This window comes from Vigna angularis, chromosome 7 (genome assembly GCF_016808095.1).
Source record: "Vigna angularis cultivar LongXiaoDou No.4 chromosome 7, ASM1680809v1, whole genome shotgun sequence".
NCBI lineage: Eukaryota > Viridiplantae > Streptophyta > Magnoliopsida > Fabales > Fabaceae > Vigna > Vigna angularis.
Window position 1 is genome coordinate 16,128,524 of NC_068976.1, and position 15,896 is coordinate 16,144,419.

Below are 15,896 nucleotides of genomic sequence, written 5' to 3' on the forward strand. Positions count from 1 at the left end.
GTTATTATAAAACTATGTATTATAGAAGGAATTGAAAGACCATTTAATTTATATTATGACAATAAATCGACTATATTATATTATAATAACAATAGGGACAAACTCTTAGGGTGTGTTCTTTTGGAGGTATTTGGGGGAGATGATTTGGGAGAGATGATTTGAATGGATTTGAGTGGATTTGAGGGTAATTTTTTTGTTGTTTTTTTGAGTGGATTTGTGGTTAATTGAGAGTGGATTTGGAAGTAAAGTTTGTGAGAATTAGTGTAGGATTTGATTGATGTGATAGATTTTAAAAATTTATTTAATTGGTAGAAAATAAAGATTACCAAATTGCCCCTATTTATAAAAGTATTATAAAATGTTATTTTGTAATGTTATATTTAATTGTAAAAATGTTTATAAAGAAAAAGAAAATTATGAAAAATTGTTAAAATTAATGTTTAAAAATTATAAAAATTAAATTGTAGTAAAATGAATGTATTTTAAATTGTAGAATTAAATTGTAATATAATTTAGTACGAAGTGATATCAATTTATTTGTCACGCATGTGAGAATGATTAACATTAATCGTGTAGTTGTTTAATATCCAATTTAGCTCTATTTTCCAGCATAATTTTTCCATTTCTAGGTAAAAATAAAATTTTTATTTTCCTTCAAAACTATACTTTGAAAGAAGTATTAGATGGAAGAATCCAAAGAACCCAAAAGAAAAAATAAAAAACGAGGTTGCAGAAAAGAAATGGAACCAAATGCAGCAATAGAGAGAGAAGGAGGAGAGACGCTACCTCCGTCCGTGGTGGTGACAAATTTGCAGAAACGAAAGTTTAGTTCAAAATTTGAAAGTGTTAAAAGGATTCCAGAAATGACGGAAACAAAAAGAACAGAGTCAGGAAATAATTTATTACACTCTCCATTTCAACAAGACCAAGTCACATCAAAGGATCTAAGCCATTTTGTGATTTTTAAAATCAAACCAATGATTAACCAAAACAAGCATACGAAGGAAGGTATGTAATCGGTTACCAATTTACGTAACCGATTACAGAAATGCACACATTCTTTCACAACGCTGTAACCGCAAAGCCAAAGCTGTAACCGGTTACGCCTGCATCTGGCATTGTTCATCATCTTCTCAAACACGAGGATCCACTTTCTTCATCTTCAACAACCACCTGCTGCATTCCATCAGCACGCACAACATCCTTCTTCCTTCTCCTCTACAACCCTGTAAATCAAAACCAACAATATGTGCTTGGAATCGGTTTTCATCTGCATAGGATTCACTTATCTGGAATTTAATAAAAAGGCCCAGGGCACACACGACATTTCACTTAAAATCAGTGCAAATCTTCTCACTTCCGCGGGTGACCAAAACTGGATGAATCCCGCAAATCCGTCTTCGCTTTTCCTCGCCAATCCTCTCATACGAACACCACGCTACCTTCAATTCCTCGCTCTGTAATTCGCATGAATAGTAAATTCGGTTCATGCGAACACAACCTTAGGGATCAAGTTTCGTGTTTTTAAAAAAATGATACAAAATAAATAAATTTTCATAAAACATTTAGGGACAAACTCCATAATAACATATTTTCTTACTAAAGGACTTCTACCCAAGGTTTTTCCTAAACATATTGCTCATATGTGTGTTTTACAGTGTAAGAAATGTTTAATTTAATGAAAGTTAATCACTTTTATGTATTTTATGTTCTATATTTGATTTTATGTATGCATACATAGAATTTAAACAAATTTGGTTATATATATATATATATATATATATATATATATATATATATATATATATATATATATATATTAAGGTTATTAAATTAATTTCATTGAAATTAAGAGACTAAATTAAAAATATTGAAATTATATAAGTAACTTAACAAAAGTTAAAATGGTGTTATGGTTTCCTTTTGTACGATTTTTTTTCTGTTTATTTCTTTTCATCCCCATATAAAAAGAGAAAACCTAATATGTTTCAGATCATATACACTTCTGCAGCTTTATAGGGATATTGAAAATTAATCTTTTAATTAAAAGGTTTAATTGTTCATTTATTATTGATCTATTTTGGTGCATAATCTAAAGGGTATTGATGATTTTTTATTTTTTATTTACAGGGGTATCTAAAATCATTTTAAATAAAATGAACTTTATATTTTTTATAGATTCCAAAATATGTTTCTTGATGAAAAATAAGTTAGTGGTTATCTTACAAGTTTTAAAAATGATTATATGACAATTTATTTCCAATAAGTTGTGAGTTAAATTAAATTTTAGATTTTGCTAGCTTCTGGTTCTCCTGAAAATTTAAAATAAATATGTATAAAAAATTTAAAAGGAATTAGGCAGAAGTACATTTTTTATTAGCAAAAACTAAAAAAATGGACTATAATCTAAAACAATATTTGTAAAATCTCACTGAAATACATGCCTAAAATATGAAGTTCTTCATTATTGGTACAATTCCATGGACTCTAAGTCTAATTCTCCACTGCCATGAAGAAAAACAAAAAACAAAATCATTGATCATATGCAATTGATCCTCCCCACTTTCTCACACGACCCTCTGCTTCTTCAGCCTGTGAAATCCATATAAAATTTGAAAATATAAGATTACCAACAAATTTGAACAGAAGAGAAGATTTTTTATTGCAATTGGAACATTTAACTTTAAACCTTAAACTCTTGCAAGATTAAATTAAAGAGAGGGAGAATAATAAATGTGGAATGCACTAACCTCTTTTTTCCAATTGGTTATTGAAGTGATTACTATAAGGATTATGGTCTGCAAAACTATGCCTGCAATCATCCCTGACCAAATACCCTGCATTACACACAAACATGAAGAGTAATATCAAAACTAATATTACTATGACAATAAATTGCAGAACTTATGTCAAAACAAAAAATTGCAAAACCATGACACAAACAAACAATTAAGGTTCATGATGTACATTTTAGATTAAGTTTTTCATACTATATCTCTATAGAGACATTTTTTCATATTGTCCCTCCAAAGAGACAGTACCAGAAGCTTATAAAAAATAACATGGTGAGAATCTAAACTCAAAAATAACATAATGTGAAGAGAATGTAAGGATGGTAAATCACCACTACTCCAAAATTAAGAGTAAATCCCAAGATTATTCCTGCTGGTAATCCAAATACATAATAGCACCCAATGTTGATGTATGCTACAAGAGATTGCCAACCAGCTCCAACAGCAACACCTAATGAAGTTTTATCACGGAAAAAGTTATGAGATTTAGCACACACATATAACAACAGCATGTACTTTACAAATTTTATGCCTTAAAACTTGCATTAACTTGTGAAAAAAAGGATGTGTAATCCTTGATTGGATGATGAAATTTGAGAGTTTCATAGCTTGTGGGAGTGACTAACCAGATAGGACTGGTTGAAGGCTGTTTAGAATTGCAGTGACACCGAGCAAAGTAGCAAGCCTAGTTGTTTCATGGGCAACTGCAGAGCTGGTGGTAAACAAGTAGGGAAACAAATCCTTTGTTGATAGCACTACGACCATGACCACAAAACCTATGGCCACTGATGTCATTGAAACCACCCACACTGAAAACCTTGCAGCCTTGAAATCACCAGCACCAAGTTCATTTGATACTCTCACACTGTCCATCAATTAAAATAAGTCATTTAGAATGTTATTATTCACTCACTAGTCAGTAGAAAAGTCTAAAATAACATAAGTAAAAAGTTTTTTCTTTATTAGTGTTATCAACATACCTTATAGCAGCATTGAACCCAATTGCAATCATGGCATCCCAGCCATTAATGTTCATACTGCAAACATCAAAACAAGTATTTGTACTGGATTTTAATCTCTCAAGAAGCACTAAAAGCACTATGTTTTTATGTTGAAACAAAGGGTCTAAACATTTTTAAGCTATTGTATTTTCAACTTATGCAACACAAAGAGACTTTGGAGGATTAGAAAATTATTCACCAGATAGATATGGCATCAACAGGTATCAGAGGATTTTTCAAACGCCCTGTTATCACCACCAGTATCATCATATACCAGAACTCCAAGCTGCCACAATATTCATTTCAGAAGTTCAAGTTTTGCACCATACATAATCAACTTCAATGCAGAAAATTAAGCAGGCTAGTGAAAATACCATAGCATAACAGCTGAAGCAAGAGAAAGCTTGACAAAACCAAACAAGTCCACAAATGCTAGCCATGTGAATCCAGTCCATGCTCCATCTGACTTTGTGATGAGAATGTAGAGCAGTTGTGCAATCACAATCAACCACCATGATGTGTTAAGAGTGATAGCTGCTCCAATCAAACCCCACCCTAGCTTCAACATAAGAAGCCAGCTAAAAACTATGTGCAGCACCAAAACCCCCACTGATACCCATAATATGACTAGCACTTTCCCCTGTGCCTGCAAAAACTTTTGGATTGGAAAGTTTATAGCATATGCAAATAACTGGGGTATCATCCACAGAGCAAATTTTCCTGCCAAAACAAAGTAGACGTGTTAATAATATTTGAAGTGAGTGTTCTGAAGAGAAATGTGAAAGTGAGTTGTAACCTGCAGCATGTGAGATCTGAGATGTTTCTCCAAGCAGCACTAAAATTGGGGATGACCAAATATAAATAGGTAACATAAGAAGTGCAGTGGTGAACAAGATGACCCATGATCTTTGCATGTACACTCCCAACATCCTCATCTGCCCTGCACCAAAAGTTTGCCCACACAGAGTCTCCAAGGCACTTCCCATTCCCAACTTATCCCAACAACAATAACATAAACATCAATTTTCTACATTTTTCATTGTATTTTATAGCTATTCACACGTGAATATCACTTTTGAAACAGTTTCAAAAAGAAAAGTTTGTGATCATGACGTGAAACCTCTCCCCGCCACACCACTGAAGCCTATATTCAGTTTGAGCTTTTAGTGAATGAAGTCGTGCTAAGTAATACTTTGCGAAAATATAGCACTCCTTACGTACAAACATATTTTTATTCATATGCATATAAATAAAATAATTATATGTTACAGATATTTATTTATTTTGTAAAAAGTGTAATTCATTCAACTTTATTACATTATCATTACTTATAATATTCACAAATTATGCAGACAGTGCCACCGAGAAAACCGAGCAAATTATGCAGACAGTTCTCCCAAGAAAACCAGACAAATTATGCAGACAGTGCTCCCCAGAAAACCAAACAAGTTTCTAACGTGACATTATGGCAAACAGTTGAAGAAAATCGAAAAGGAGAAGGCATGAAATGGAAGACAAAGGTAGTTTGAGGGTACCATGACTCCAAAAGCAAGACCTGCAACGACGCAGTTTTCTACAGAAACTGCTGCAAGAGCAAGATCATCAACATGGCCTGCAAAAGTTTGAGTGAGTGCACCGAGCGAGTACTGACATATACAGGTGAGGATAGCGGGGCCTGCTAGTCTCCATAGCTTCTTTGATTCAAAAGCAAAACTCTTAACAGCAAACTTGAGTGTCTTTTCCTCAGCAGTGTCAGGATTCTCAGTGTTCTGTAGCAAGGGAGTGTCCATTGACATGTTTGGTTTCTTGAGCCACTTCTTCTGTCACTGATATTGCTTTCACTCAGAAAACTCAGAATTTCTGGTGGCGTTTGAATATCAGACAAACTTTGGTTTAACTTTTATAGAGTGTTGGGGAGTGTTGAAGTTGGAACTGAGAGAATGGGAATGGCAAGTGCAGAGATGTGGAGGTTTTACCAACTGCAGTTAATATCATGATAAACCTTTGTATAAATTTCATTTCGATAATACCAAGTTACGTCAATATGATGAAAATAGAATATGTTACCAAATTAATGTATTCTAATTTTGTCTATCTTTTTCCTTCACCGACTTCTCTCGTTCTTTCTTATTTTTTTAACATGTGGTATTTATTATCTTTCTTTTTTCTATTAGTAAGAAATATAAGTAGAAATTTTGTAATTATGAGACTGAAATTCATACCGAAGAAGAAGATTCTAGAATATGATATATGTAATTTTTTTGAATTTGCGAAGATTCGTTATCTAATTAAGTATTGTAAACAGAAAACAAATACTTTGTAAAAAAATGTTTTTAACATTATTCATGTATATGAATGTTTATATGATGATAAAAATATCAAGAATTTGCAACCAACAAAAATTTAATTATGACATATAATGTTGGGAACAAGGGCAATAAAGGAGAGAAGAGAGATTTAAACAACACTAAGAAGTATTTGTTTTGGTGCATTTGTAAACCTTACATAAGCTTTCTTATATAACAAAATGAAGAACACCATCTCACAATACTAAGCAATGTGGGACTAAAACACACTACAAAAACTTAATCAAACTACACAAAAAACTAACAATTCTCCCACTTGGAGTTTGATTAACACATAGTGTAATTGCCTTCATCATCAGTTATTCTTGAAGGCCAATTGAGGTACTGCAAAGCCTCAATTTTTCTGTTGTGACAACCTTTGTCAACATATCCGCTGGGTTCTTACTTCCCAGTATCTTCCTCAACGTTAGTACTTCATCCTCAAGCAGAGATCTGATGAAGTGATAACGAAGATCAATATGCTTCGTTCTGGAGTGAAAAGTTGAATTCTTAGCCAGATGTATTGCACTTTGACTATCACTGTGCAAAACAGTCTTTTCCTGGATGAATCCCAACTCTGTCAACAATCCTTGAAGCCATATCAATTCTTTGCTAGCTTCTGTTACTGCTACATATTCAGCCTCTGTAGTGGATAGAGCAACGATCTTTTGTATTTGTGACATCCAACTAACAGCTGTAGTTCCAACAGTAAATATGTAGCCAGTGGTACTTCTTCGATAATCAATTTCTCCAGCAAAGTCTGCATCTACGTAACCTTGTACTTTTAGTTCACCTTTACTAAAGCACAAACACTTCTCCTTAGTTTTTCGTAGATATCGCAAAATCCATTTCACAGCTTCCCAGTGAGCTTTACCTGGATTTGACATAAACCTGCTTACAACTCCCACTGCATAGCCAATGTCTGGCCTTGTGCATACCATCGCGTACATCAGACTTCCAATGGCTGAAGCATACGGAATCTTAGCCATAATCTCTTCTTCTTCTTTTGTCTGAGGAGACTGATCCTTGGATAGACGAAAATGACTGGCCAAAGGAGTACTGACTGGTTTGGCCTTGTCCATGTTAAATCTCTGCAAAACACGGTTGATGTACTCTGCCTGAGATAACTGCAAGACTCCTTTTTGCTTATCTCTCGTGATTTGCATTCCAAGAATCTTCTTTGCTGGGCCTAAGTCCTTCATGTCAAATTCTTTTGACAATTGCATCTTCAAATTTCTGATGTCTGTTATATCTGATCCTGCTACTAACATGTCATCAACATAAAGTAGCAAAATGACATAGTTGGACTTGTACCTTTTGAAGAAACAACAATGATCAGCATTGCACTTCTGGAAACCTTCCTTGTGCATGAAGCTTTCAAACTTTCTATACCACTGTCTTGGAGCTTGTTTCAGGCCATACAGGCTCTTCTTCAATTTGCACACCATATTTTTCTTCTTTCCTTCTGAAAAGCCTTCAGGTTGGTGCATGTAAATCTCCTCATCTAGATCTCCATGAAGAAATGCAGTCTTCACATCTAATTGCTCTAGGTAGAGCTCCTCACTAGCCACAATACTTAGCACAGTCCTGATAGTATTGAGCTTGACAACTGGAGCAAAGATTTCAGTGTAGTCAACTCCTTCTTTCTGCTGAAATCCTTTGACAACCAGTCGGGCCTTGTATCGCTTGGAACCATCATGGTCTTCTTTCACTCGATACACCCATTTGTTGTGAAGTGCTTTCTTTCCCATAGGTAACTCAACTAGTTCCCATGTCTGATTTGAGATCAAAGACTTAATCTCGTCTTTCATAGCAAGCTCCCACTTGTTGGCATCCGTGGTTTGACAAGCTTCCACATAATCTTCAGGCTCCCCTCCATCAGTGAGTAACAAGTAGTCTATGTATCTCCTGTTAGGCACATGGGGCCGAGAGGATCTTCTCAATACAGGAGTTGGAGTAGGAAGTTCTAATTGCTCATTGTTTTCTTCATTTGATTCCTCTGGCTGAGGACTCCTCAATATAGGACTTTCTGGGATATCTTCCACCTCTGCATAAACTGGTTCACTCGTTTCTGAATTTCTGGTGTCAGTATTATGCATGTCCTTGTACATTACTTTTTCATTGAAGATTACATCTCTGCTGCGGGTCATCTTTTTGTTTTCATCATCCCATATGCGGTAGCCAAACTCATCTTCACCATAACCAAGAAAAGTACACTTCTTTGATTTTGGATCAAGTTTGTTTCTAACTTGATCGCTAATATGCACATATGCTACACAGCCGAAAACTCTAAGATGTGAGAGTTTTACCTCTTTTCCGCTCCATACCTCTTCCGGTATCTTGTGCTCCAATGGTACCGATGGACTTCGATTGATCAAGTAAGCTGCTGTGTTGACTGCTTCTGCCCAAAACTGTTTTGGTAAGCCTGACTGTACACGCATGCTTCTGGCTCTTTCAGTCAACGTTCGATTCATACGCTCAGCTACACCATTGTGTTGAGGCGTACCTGGCACGGTTCTCTCCATTCTGATTCCGTGCTCATAGCAAAACTTCTTGAATCTGGTGTCTACATACTCACCACCATTGTCGGATCTGAGCTTCTTAATCTTCAATCCTGTCTCATTCTCCACCATAGCTTTCCAAATTTTGAAAGCTTCAAATACTTCAGACTTGTGTTTCAGAAAGTAAACCCATACCTTTCTAGAGTGATCATCGATAAAAGTCACGAAGTATTGCTTCCCACCAACGGATGGGACAGTCGTTGGTCCCCAAACATCGGAGTGGATGAGCTCAAGCCTTTCTTTCTTTGGGGTTCTTCTACTTGTCTGAAAGCTCACTCTCTTCTGCTTTCCAAGTATACAGTCTTCACACATGTCAATTTTTACTGACTGAAGACCTGGTAGTTTTCCTTTTGAGTGCATGACCTTCATCCCCTTCTCACTCATATGTCCAAGTCTTTGGTGCCATAGATTGGGACTTTCATTTGTTGCAACTGCAATCAAATGACATGCTCCTGCTGTCTTGTAAAGAGTACCATTCTTTTTGCCTCGAGCAATTGTCATTGCACCTTTTGAAATCTTCCAATCATCACTGTGGAAGATTGTCGTGTAGCCTTCACTGGCTAGCTGGCCCACTGAGATTAAGTTCTTCGTCAGGTCGGGAATATGTCTGACATTTTTCAATTCCCATACAGACCCATTTAACTTAATCTTTACTACACCTTTACCTACAATCTCACATGACTGTTCATTACCAAGGTAAACCTTACCAAGGTTTCCAGGAACATAATTCTCGAATAGTTCTTTTTGTGAGGTTGCATGGAAGGATGCTCCAGAGTCTAACACCCAAGACTCTTCCTTGTTTTCCAACGAACATATCAGCGCATCACCTCCTCCTGAGGTCGTAGCAACATTAGCTTCATCTTTCCCCTCCTGTTTCTTCGAGGCACTCCTGCATTGATTTTTGTAGTGGCCAGTCTTCCCACAATTCCAACATTCGATAGTTTTCGATTTGTTAGAGCTTTGATGATTTCTGGATTTGGACTGCCTCTCCTTTGATTTGCCGCGTCCAGTTCCTCTGGTTGAACTTCTACCTCTTGACTCTGTATGCAATACTGAAGAGGTTGAGGGTTCACCTGATTCTCTCCGTCGGATTTCTTCACTGAGAACTAAGTCACGAACATCATCAAACTTTAACTTGTTGCTTCCTGAGGAGCTACTCACAGCTGTGACAGTAGCATTCCAACTTTCTGGTAGGGAAGAAAGAAGTATTAGAGCTCGTACTTCTTCATCGAAATTGATTCCAACTGAACTCAACTGGATTGTAATTGTGTTGAGTTCGTTTATATGTTGCGCTGTTGATGTGCCTTCTGTCATCCGTAGGTTGAACAACCGCCTCATCAAATGAACTTTGTTTGCGGCCGACGGCTTTTCATACATGCTGGAAAGGGCCGCCATAAGACTAACTGTAGTCTTTTCTTTTGCAATGTTGAAAGCAACATTACGAGATAACGTCAAACGGATGGCTCCGAGAGCTTTTCTGTCTAGAAAGCTCCACTCATCTTCCTTCATAGCTTCTGGTTTCCTGCCTGTGAGAGGTTCTTGCATACCTTTCTGATACAGGTAGTCCTCTATTTGCATCTTCCAAAAGCCAAAGTCCGCACCATCGAACTTTTCAATCTTCATCTTGCCTTCGTCCATTGCCATTGCTCCTACTGCTTTTGAAGAAATGCCCCCACTAGTTCTCTAAACTGAGATCCCAAGAACAAGAGAAAAAATCTTTTCTGATGTGGAAGATCAGACACAGCTGCAACCACAGAGCATACTAAGAAAATTTACTCTGACCAAATCTTTTCTGATGTGGAAGATCAAACACTGTTGCAACCACAGAGCATACTAAGAAATGGGCTCTGATACCAATTGTTGGGAACAAGGGCAATAAAGGAGAGAAGAGAGATTTAAACAACACTAAGAAGTATTTGTTTTGGTGCATTTGTAAACCTTACATAAGCTTTCTTATATAACAAAATGAAGAACACCATCTCACAATACTAAGCAATGTGGGACTAAAACACACTACAAAAACTTAATCAAACTACACAAAAAACTAACATATAATTTATTTATTTTTGTACATATTCATCATGTTACATTTATTTTTTTACTTACGATGTTTTCTTTCCATTCCAAGTTCAGCAATGTACAGATATGAGTGTTGATTATGACCTCTTTGTACGGAAGGAAGTTAATTTGCTACGTCCAACGTTCCATGGTTGGATTTCATTGCATTTTTCATTTGTTTTACCCAATATTTTAATATCCAATATATATATATATATATATATATATATATATATATATATATATATGTATGTATAATCAAGATATATTTAGAAGTGTTTTCTAAATTTTGCATGTTATGTGTCAATATCTAATAATGACAAATAAAATCATATAAACAATATAAAATTTAAGATATCGAAAATTTTCAATATATACGAGTATATCAGTAAAACTAATAACCTCTGTCTAGTCTATTTAAGATATTGAGAAGAGATATATATTACATTGAAGTTTCTAAAATCATTGATCAACATTCTTTATTAAAAATAAATAATTAATAATCATCTTTTACATTTTATATATATATATATATATATATATATATATATAGTTAATACTTATTTAAATAAATTATGCTTATTCATCTATACAAATGTGTTTTATAAAAGGATGCTTCATAGTAAATATCATTACTTTCTTTTTTATCACATAATAAATCACAAAACTAGTTTGGAGAGAACTTGGTAAAATTGAAAAATAGCAAAAACATAATTCAGAACAAGACAATAAAAAGCGCGAAACATAAGATTTTTTTTAAAAAAAAACCTGTGATTGATTTTTCTAGTGTTTTTATTTCATTTTATTTTATTTATTATAAATATGGTTTTGTTATTAGTGATAGACAATGTTGTATACTACTGAAATTAAGATTTAAACACTGGTATATGTAATTTGGGATGCATTTCAATTGTTAAGAACTTATTGAACACTGTTTTATTTTTTGTTCATAAGCAAATATGATTAGACTAAGGAGTCCATATTCTTCATTGATTTTTTTTTGTTTTGCCATTATCTTTCATACTTGTAAGATCTCTTAATTTAAACATATGAATCCAACAAAAGTACAAACTTTCTTTAAAACGGCAAAAAAAAAATCCATACTCCCTATTTATTTAATAAGATCCCAGAGGATCAGAATCTGGAAAACTCATTCTGAAAGTTTTTAGCCACAAATATGTTGGCCATTACAGCTTGAGAATGTACATAATTGCTTCTTTTTACCAAATTTACATATTGGTGCTCATTGGCATAAAAAAATAGCTTTTCAACTGTAATGACAGATTCATTGATGCAACACAGTAGCTTCTTCCAAGAAAAGTAATACTACCAGTTTTAGCTTCAGAGTTCTTTCCACATTGGTGTAAAACTTGTTTCTGAAGGCACTCTAAGGGTCGAGGTAAATGATTTCAGCTTGTCTTGAGGCTCTCCTACACCGCAACAGTTGTTTCATCAGTTCTGTTCCCATGTTTGAAACAGGAATCACAGTCATCCTTTCCAACACAGGACAGTGTAGAAGTAGAAAGCTGATAAAATCCAATTCAGGTTTGATTCCAGATATGCCATCTATCTTCACATTTCTCATATGCATCTCTGGACAAGAAAAAAACACATCTTCCCAACAATAGTTGTGCGTTATCGTAAGAGTCTGCTCCTCCTGTCGAGCCTGCATGCCATCACAATTCACAATTGCAACCATTTCAGAAACACCCAAATCTCCAACACTGATCTGATTTGAAAATTCTAGAGCTTAATAACTTCACTGAAAAAATGAATCAGTATGTGGGACAGCAAAACAGTAGGCAAAGATCAGTCACAACAACTTACAAGGAGTACTTACCAATATTTCTAGTTCTTGTAGATTAGGGGAGCTTCTTAGGAGGCAAAGAGCAGCTGAGATTTCCTTCAAATCATTTAAGTTTATTCGTATAGAAAGATAACTTAGATCAATGCACGGTCTTGGAAGATTTATTGGCACAATCCCCGCTGCCAAATACTAGCAGAAGCAAGAAACAGATGAATGGATCACAAATCAGTGTATAATGTGTCTAATACGAGCATTTCAATATAGACATGCACATTTCACATATTAGGGAGGTTAGAGATACATAAACACATAATCTATTAAAATACATAAATCTATTAAAATAAAATTACAAACCAATTTTCAATCGTTAATATTTTTTTATAACATTTTAGTCATTTAATTCTAAATTAAAATCCAAATAAAAGATTGGATACCATGAGTACTCACCCAATTTACAAGGGGATAATTAAAATATTTTTATCGCCACTGGATATACATAGAAAGTTAGATTTTACACAACTCAAAGATGTTAGTGGATACAAATTCATATGCATATATAGTATGTTTGTGGGAGAAAAACCAGTAATTGGGCTTTTTTATATTCTAATTAAACATTGAAATGATCAAGAATTTGACATTATTCACACAACTAGAATAATTGTTTAGGAAAAGTGATGTTATGAGCATTGTACCTTTAAAAAATAGCTCTGAATCTCTAGCCTTTGCAGGTGCGGCAGATTAACAAAAAATTTGAGCAAATTGCTATAGCCTCCACGAAGTCTACTTTGATTGATTTCAAAGTTCACATACAAACCAATTGATACCACAGCTAATTGGAAAGTATTCTCAAAGCTAATATCTTCGAATTTACCCCCAATGTCAAAAAACAGGAGATTCGGTGTATCAATATTAAGATGAGTGAAACCATCAAAGTTCATCAATGTCAGCCGTTCAAGCACTGGGCAGCTGGATATCAAGTTTTCAAAAGCATCCTGAGCCAAGGTAACATGTTGCAGATCAAGACTCGTTAAGTTCTTGAAGCCTTTAAATGTAGATGGAGGTTTAAGCCAACAATTAAACAATTCTAAATGAGTCAAACTTTGACAACAATATAAACACGAGTGTATCTTATACCGCTGTCCTTTCCAGATTTCCAGCACAAACTCTTTAACAGCCTTTCTGGATACATGAAGCGTCCAACGATCAATATCAGTCACACCAAGGAGATCACGATGGGAGAGTTTGAACTTGTTGATTGGCCCAGAATGAAGTAGCAGTACATGATCAACAGTTCTCAAAAGCTTGTTCTTTACAATCATATGGTCCTGAACAGCCGCAGAGACAAATTGGTTATCAAACACAAGATTCGGTAGCGTGGCCCATTTGTACCTCCATTTGCTAGATAAAACACTTGTTTTCACTGCTTCCTTAATTGACAAATGTGACAAAATTTGGTCTATTACATGACCCGGTAAGTAACTGATTCTGTCTGGGTCCATATCTGTTAGGCAAGGAAACTCAGGTGGCGCTCTTCCCTACATTCAAATCAAATATAAAAACAGGACACTTCAATCGACTGGGTTACCATCACACGTATAAATTCAGAAGTTCTAGGAACAACTATAAAATAAAAAGCAAAAATGTAGCACCATTAATATGCTAATGTTGTTACATTGCACAAAGAGAACATGATAACCAGCTAAGAACTCAAGAAACCAAAACCAGCAACCCCTCAAGCATCAAAGAATATTGATGAGTCCCAAAACCAGCTAAGAACTCAAGAAATCCCACCAAACTCAATTGGATGGTCAGCAACCCCTCAAGCAAGTTTGGAAGCCAAGCCTGAAATCGCTGGCACTTATTCTGTCCGTCAATCCATAATCCATAAACAAAAAAAAATGCAAAACAATCCAATTGCAAGCAGGAAGCATATTATTCTTGAAGAATGCCTAACCAAACAAGCAAAGAAATCACTAATTACACTCAAAACACAACAAAATACAATTCGAAATTAAGAAGACTCTCTCTGAGAATTACCATGTCAAGCTATGAAGTAATTCCAGGTAAGGAACACAATCCTGAAAGTGAATGCTGCAACAAACAACACCAGAAGAAAACCTTAATTTAATAATCAGAGTACCAAAAACCATACAGTGAAAAAGGGGTTCGATAGCAGAATCAGGATGATTGAGAAGCACTCACAGTGAAAAATCTGTGATCGAATAGAGACAAGGATTACATTTTGGAATGAAGATACATTGTATATACTGAATATACTGTGATAACATTCATACTCTTACAAACCTAATTGGGGTTGAAGCCAAGATTTCAGGATCCATCTTAACATTCTTTTGGGGAATTTCTTCCTGCAACTCCATGTTTTCTTCATGCACCCAATAGTGAAATGATTTAGTTATCCTTATTAAAAAATTTGCTGTCTTTCAAAATTGTATTATGAAGTGCACAATTATGTACTTAGAATGTATTTTTATTTTAAATTTTTTTCCAAATTGTATTATATATTCTATAATTCGAAATGTAAATTTATAATATGAATTTTATAATTTAAAATATAATTTACATTTTAGTTTTGTTTTAAAATTTGTATTACAAATATATATTTACATTACGAATTGTACTATTTAAAATATAATTTAAATTTCAGATTATCTTTCAAATTTTTATTACAAATTATACATTCAAAATGTAAATCTGCATTGTGAATTATGATTTTATAATCCAAAATATAATTATAATTTTGAATTATTTGTATTACGAATTCTACAATATAAAATATAATTTTACAATACAGACAATATAATCTATAATTTGCATTTCAAATTATCATCTAAATTTGCATTACATACAATTTGAAATATAAATTTATATTACACATTATGCAATTCAAAATATTTATAAATTTAACAATCTGAAATTATAATTAAAACACACAAAAAAATCTCACACTATCTCTTATTAATAATTCTGCTGAGGTATAATTAAAATTTTAAAAAATATGGGAGTGCAGGAAGAAAACATAGCAGTGCAGGAAGAAATTCCTATTCTCTTTTTTATTATAGCCAGGGCAGTCGAATTATTTCCAAGAGTTGGCTATTTCACACATCAATTTTTTTTACTACATCCCATAGACATATGAAATATCAATTTTATCTTGTTTTCTTTTCCATTGTTTTTTGTGGACCGTATTTATTGATTTTTATGATTTGGTTGATTAAACTTGTAACTATTTATTATAATACATTTTCTAATGATGAATAAGGATAATTTGTAGAACCAAATGTAAGAGATTCAAATTAAAATGATATTTCAAT

General features: G+C 34.1%; 2 protein-coding genes across 4 annotated transcripts; both read right to left on the reverse strand.

Annotated features, from left to right (window-relative positions):
* Nucleotides 1–2,354: 2,354 nt before the first annotated feature.
* LOC108320342 (protein DETOXIFICATION 33) lies at nucleotides 2,355–5,725 on the reverse strand. Of its 2 annotated transcripts, none has more exons than XM_052879878.1 (9): nucleotides 5,329–5,725; nucleotides 4,590–4,728; nucleotides 4,168–4,513; nucleotides 3,993–4,079; nucleotides 3,773–3,829; nucleotides 3,419–3,657; nucleotides 3,125–3,243; nucleotides 2,751–2,837; nucleotides 2,355–2,592 (listed from the first exon to the last, which is right to left on the reverse strand). In XM_052879878.1, the coding sequence occupies exons 1-9, from the start codon at nucleotides 5,587–5,589 to the stop codon at nucleotides 2,533–2,535; spliced, it is 1,395 nt and encodes a 464-aa protein (XP_052735838.1). In that variant the 5' UTR covers nucleotides 5,590–5,725; the 3' UTR covers nucleotides 2,355–2,532. The 2 variants fall into 2 exon arrangements, with proteins under 2 accessions (XP_052735838.1, XP_017407221.1); XM_017551732.2 differs by having other exon boundaries at nucleotides 4,590–4,785; nucleotides 5,329–5,724.
* Nucleotides 5,726–11,847: 6,122 nt separating this feature from the next.
* LOC108332214 (F-box/FBD/LRR-repeat protein At1g13570) lies at nucleotides 11,848–14,907 on the reverse strand. 2 transcript variants are annotated; one of them, XM_052880955.1, is made up of 6 exons: nucleotides 14,767–14,907; nucleotides 14,602–14,655; nucleotides 14,214–14,513; nucleotides 13,257–14,099; nucleotides 12,598–12,753; nucleotides 11,848–12,423 (listed from the first exon to the last, which is right to left on the reverse strand). In XM_052880955.1, the coding sequence occupies exons 3-6, from the start codon at nucleotides 14,214–14,216 to the stop codon at nucleotides 12,145–12,147; spliced, it is 1,281 nt and encodes a 426-aa protein (XP_052736915.1). In that variant the 5' UTR covers nucleotides 14,217–14,513; nucleotides 14,602–14,655; nucleotides 14,767–14,907; the 3' UTR covers nucleotides 11,848–12,144. The 2 variants fall into 2 exon arrangements, with proteins under 2 accessions (XP_052736915.1, XP_017422903.1); XM_017567414.2 differs by lacking the exon at nucleotides 14,214–14,513.
* Between the last annotated feature and the right edge of the window lie 989 nt (nucleotides 14,908–15,896).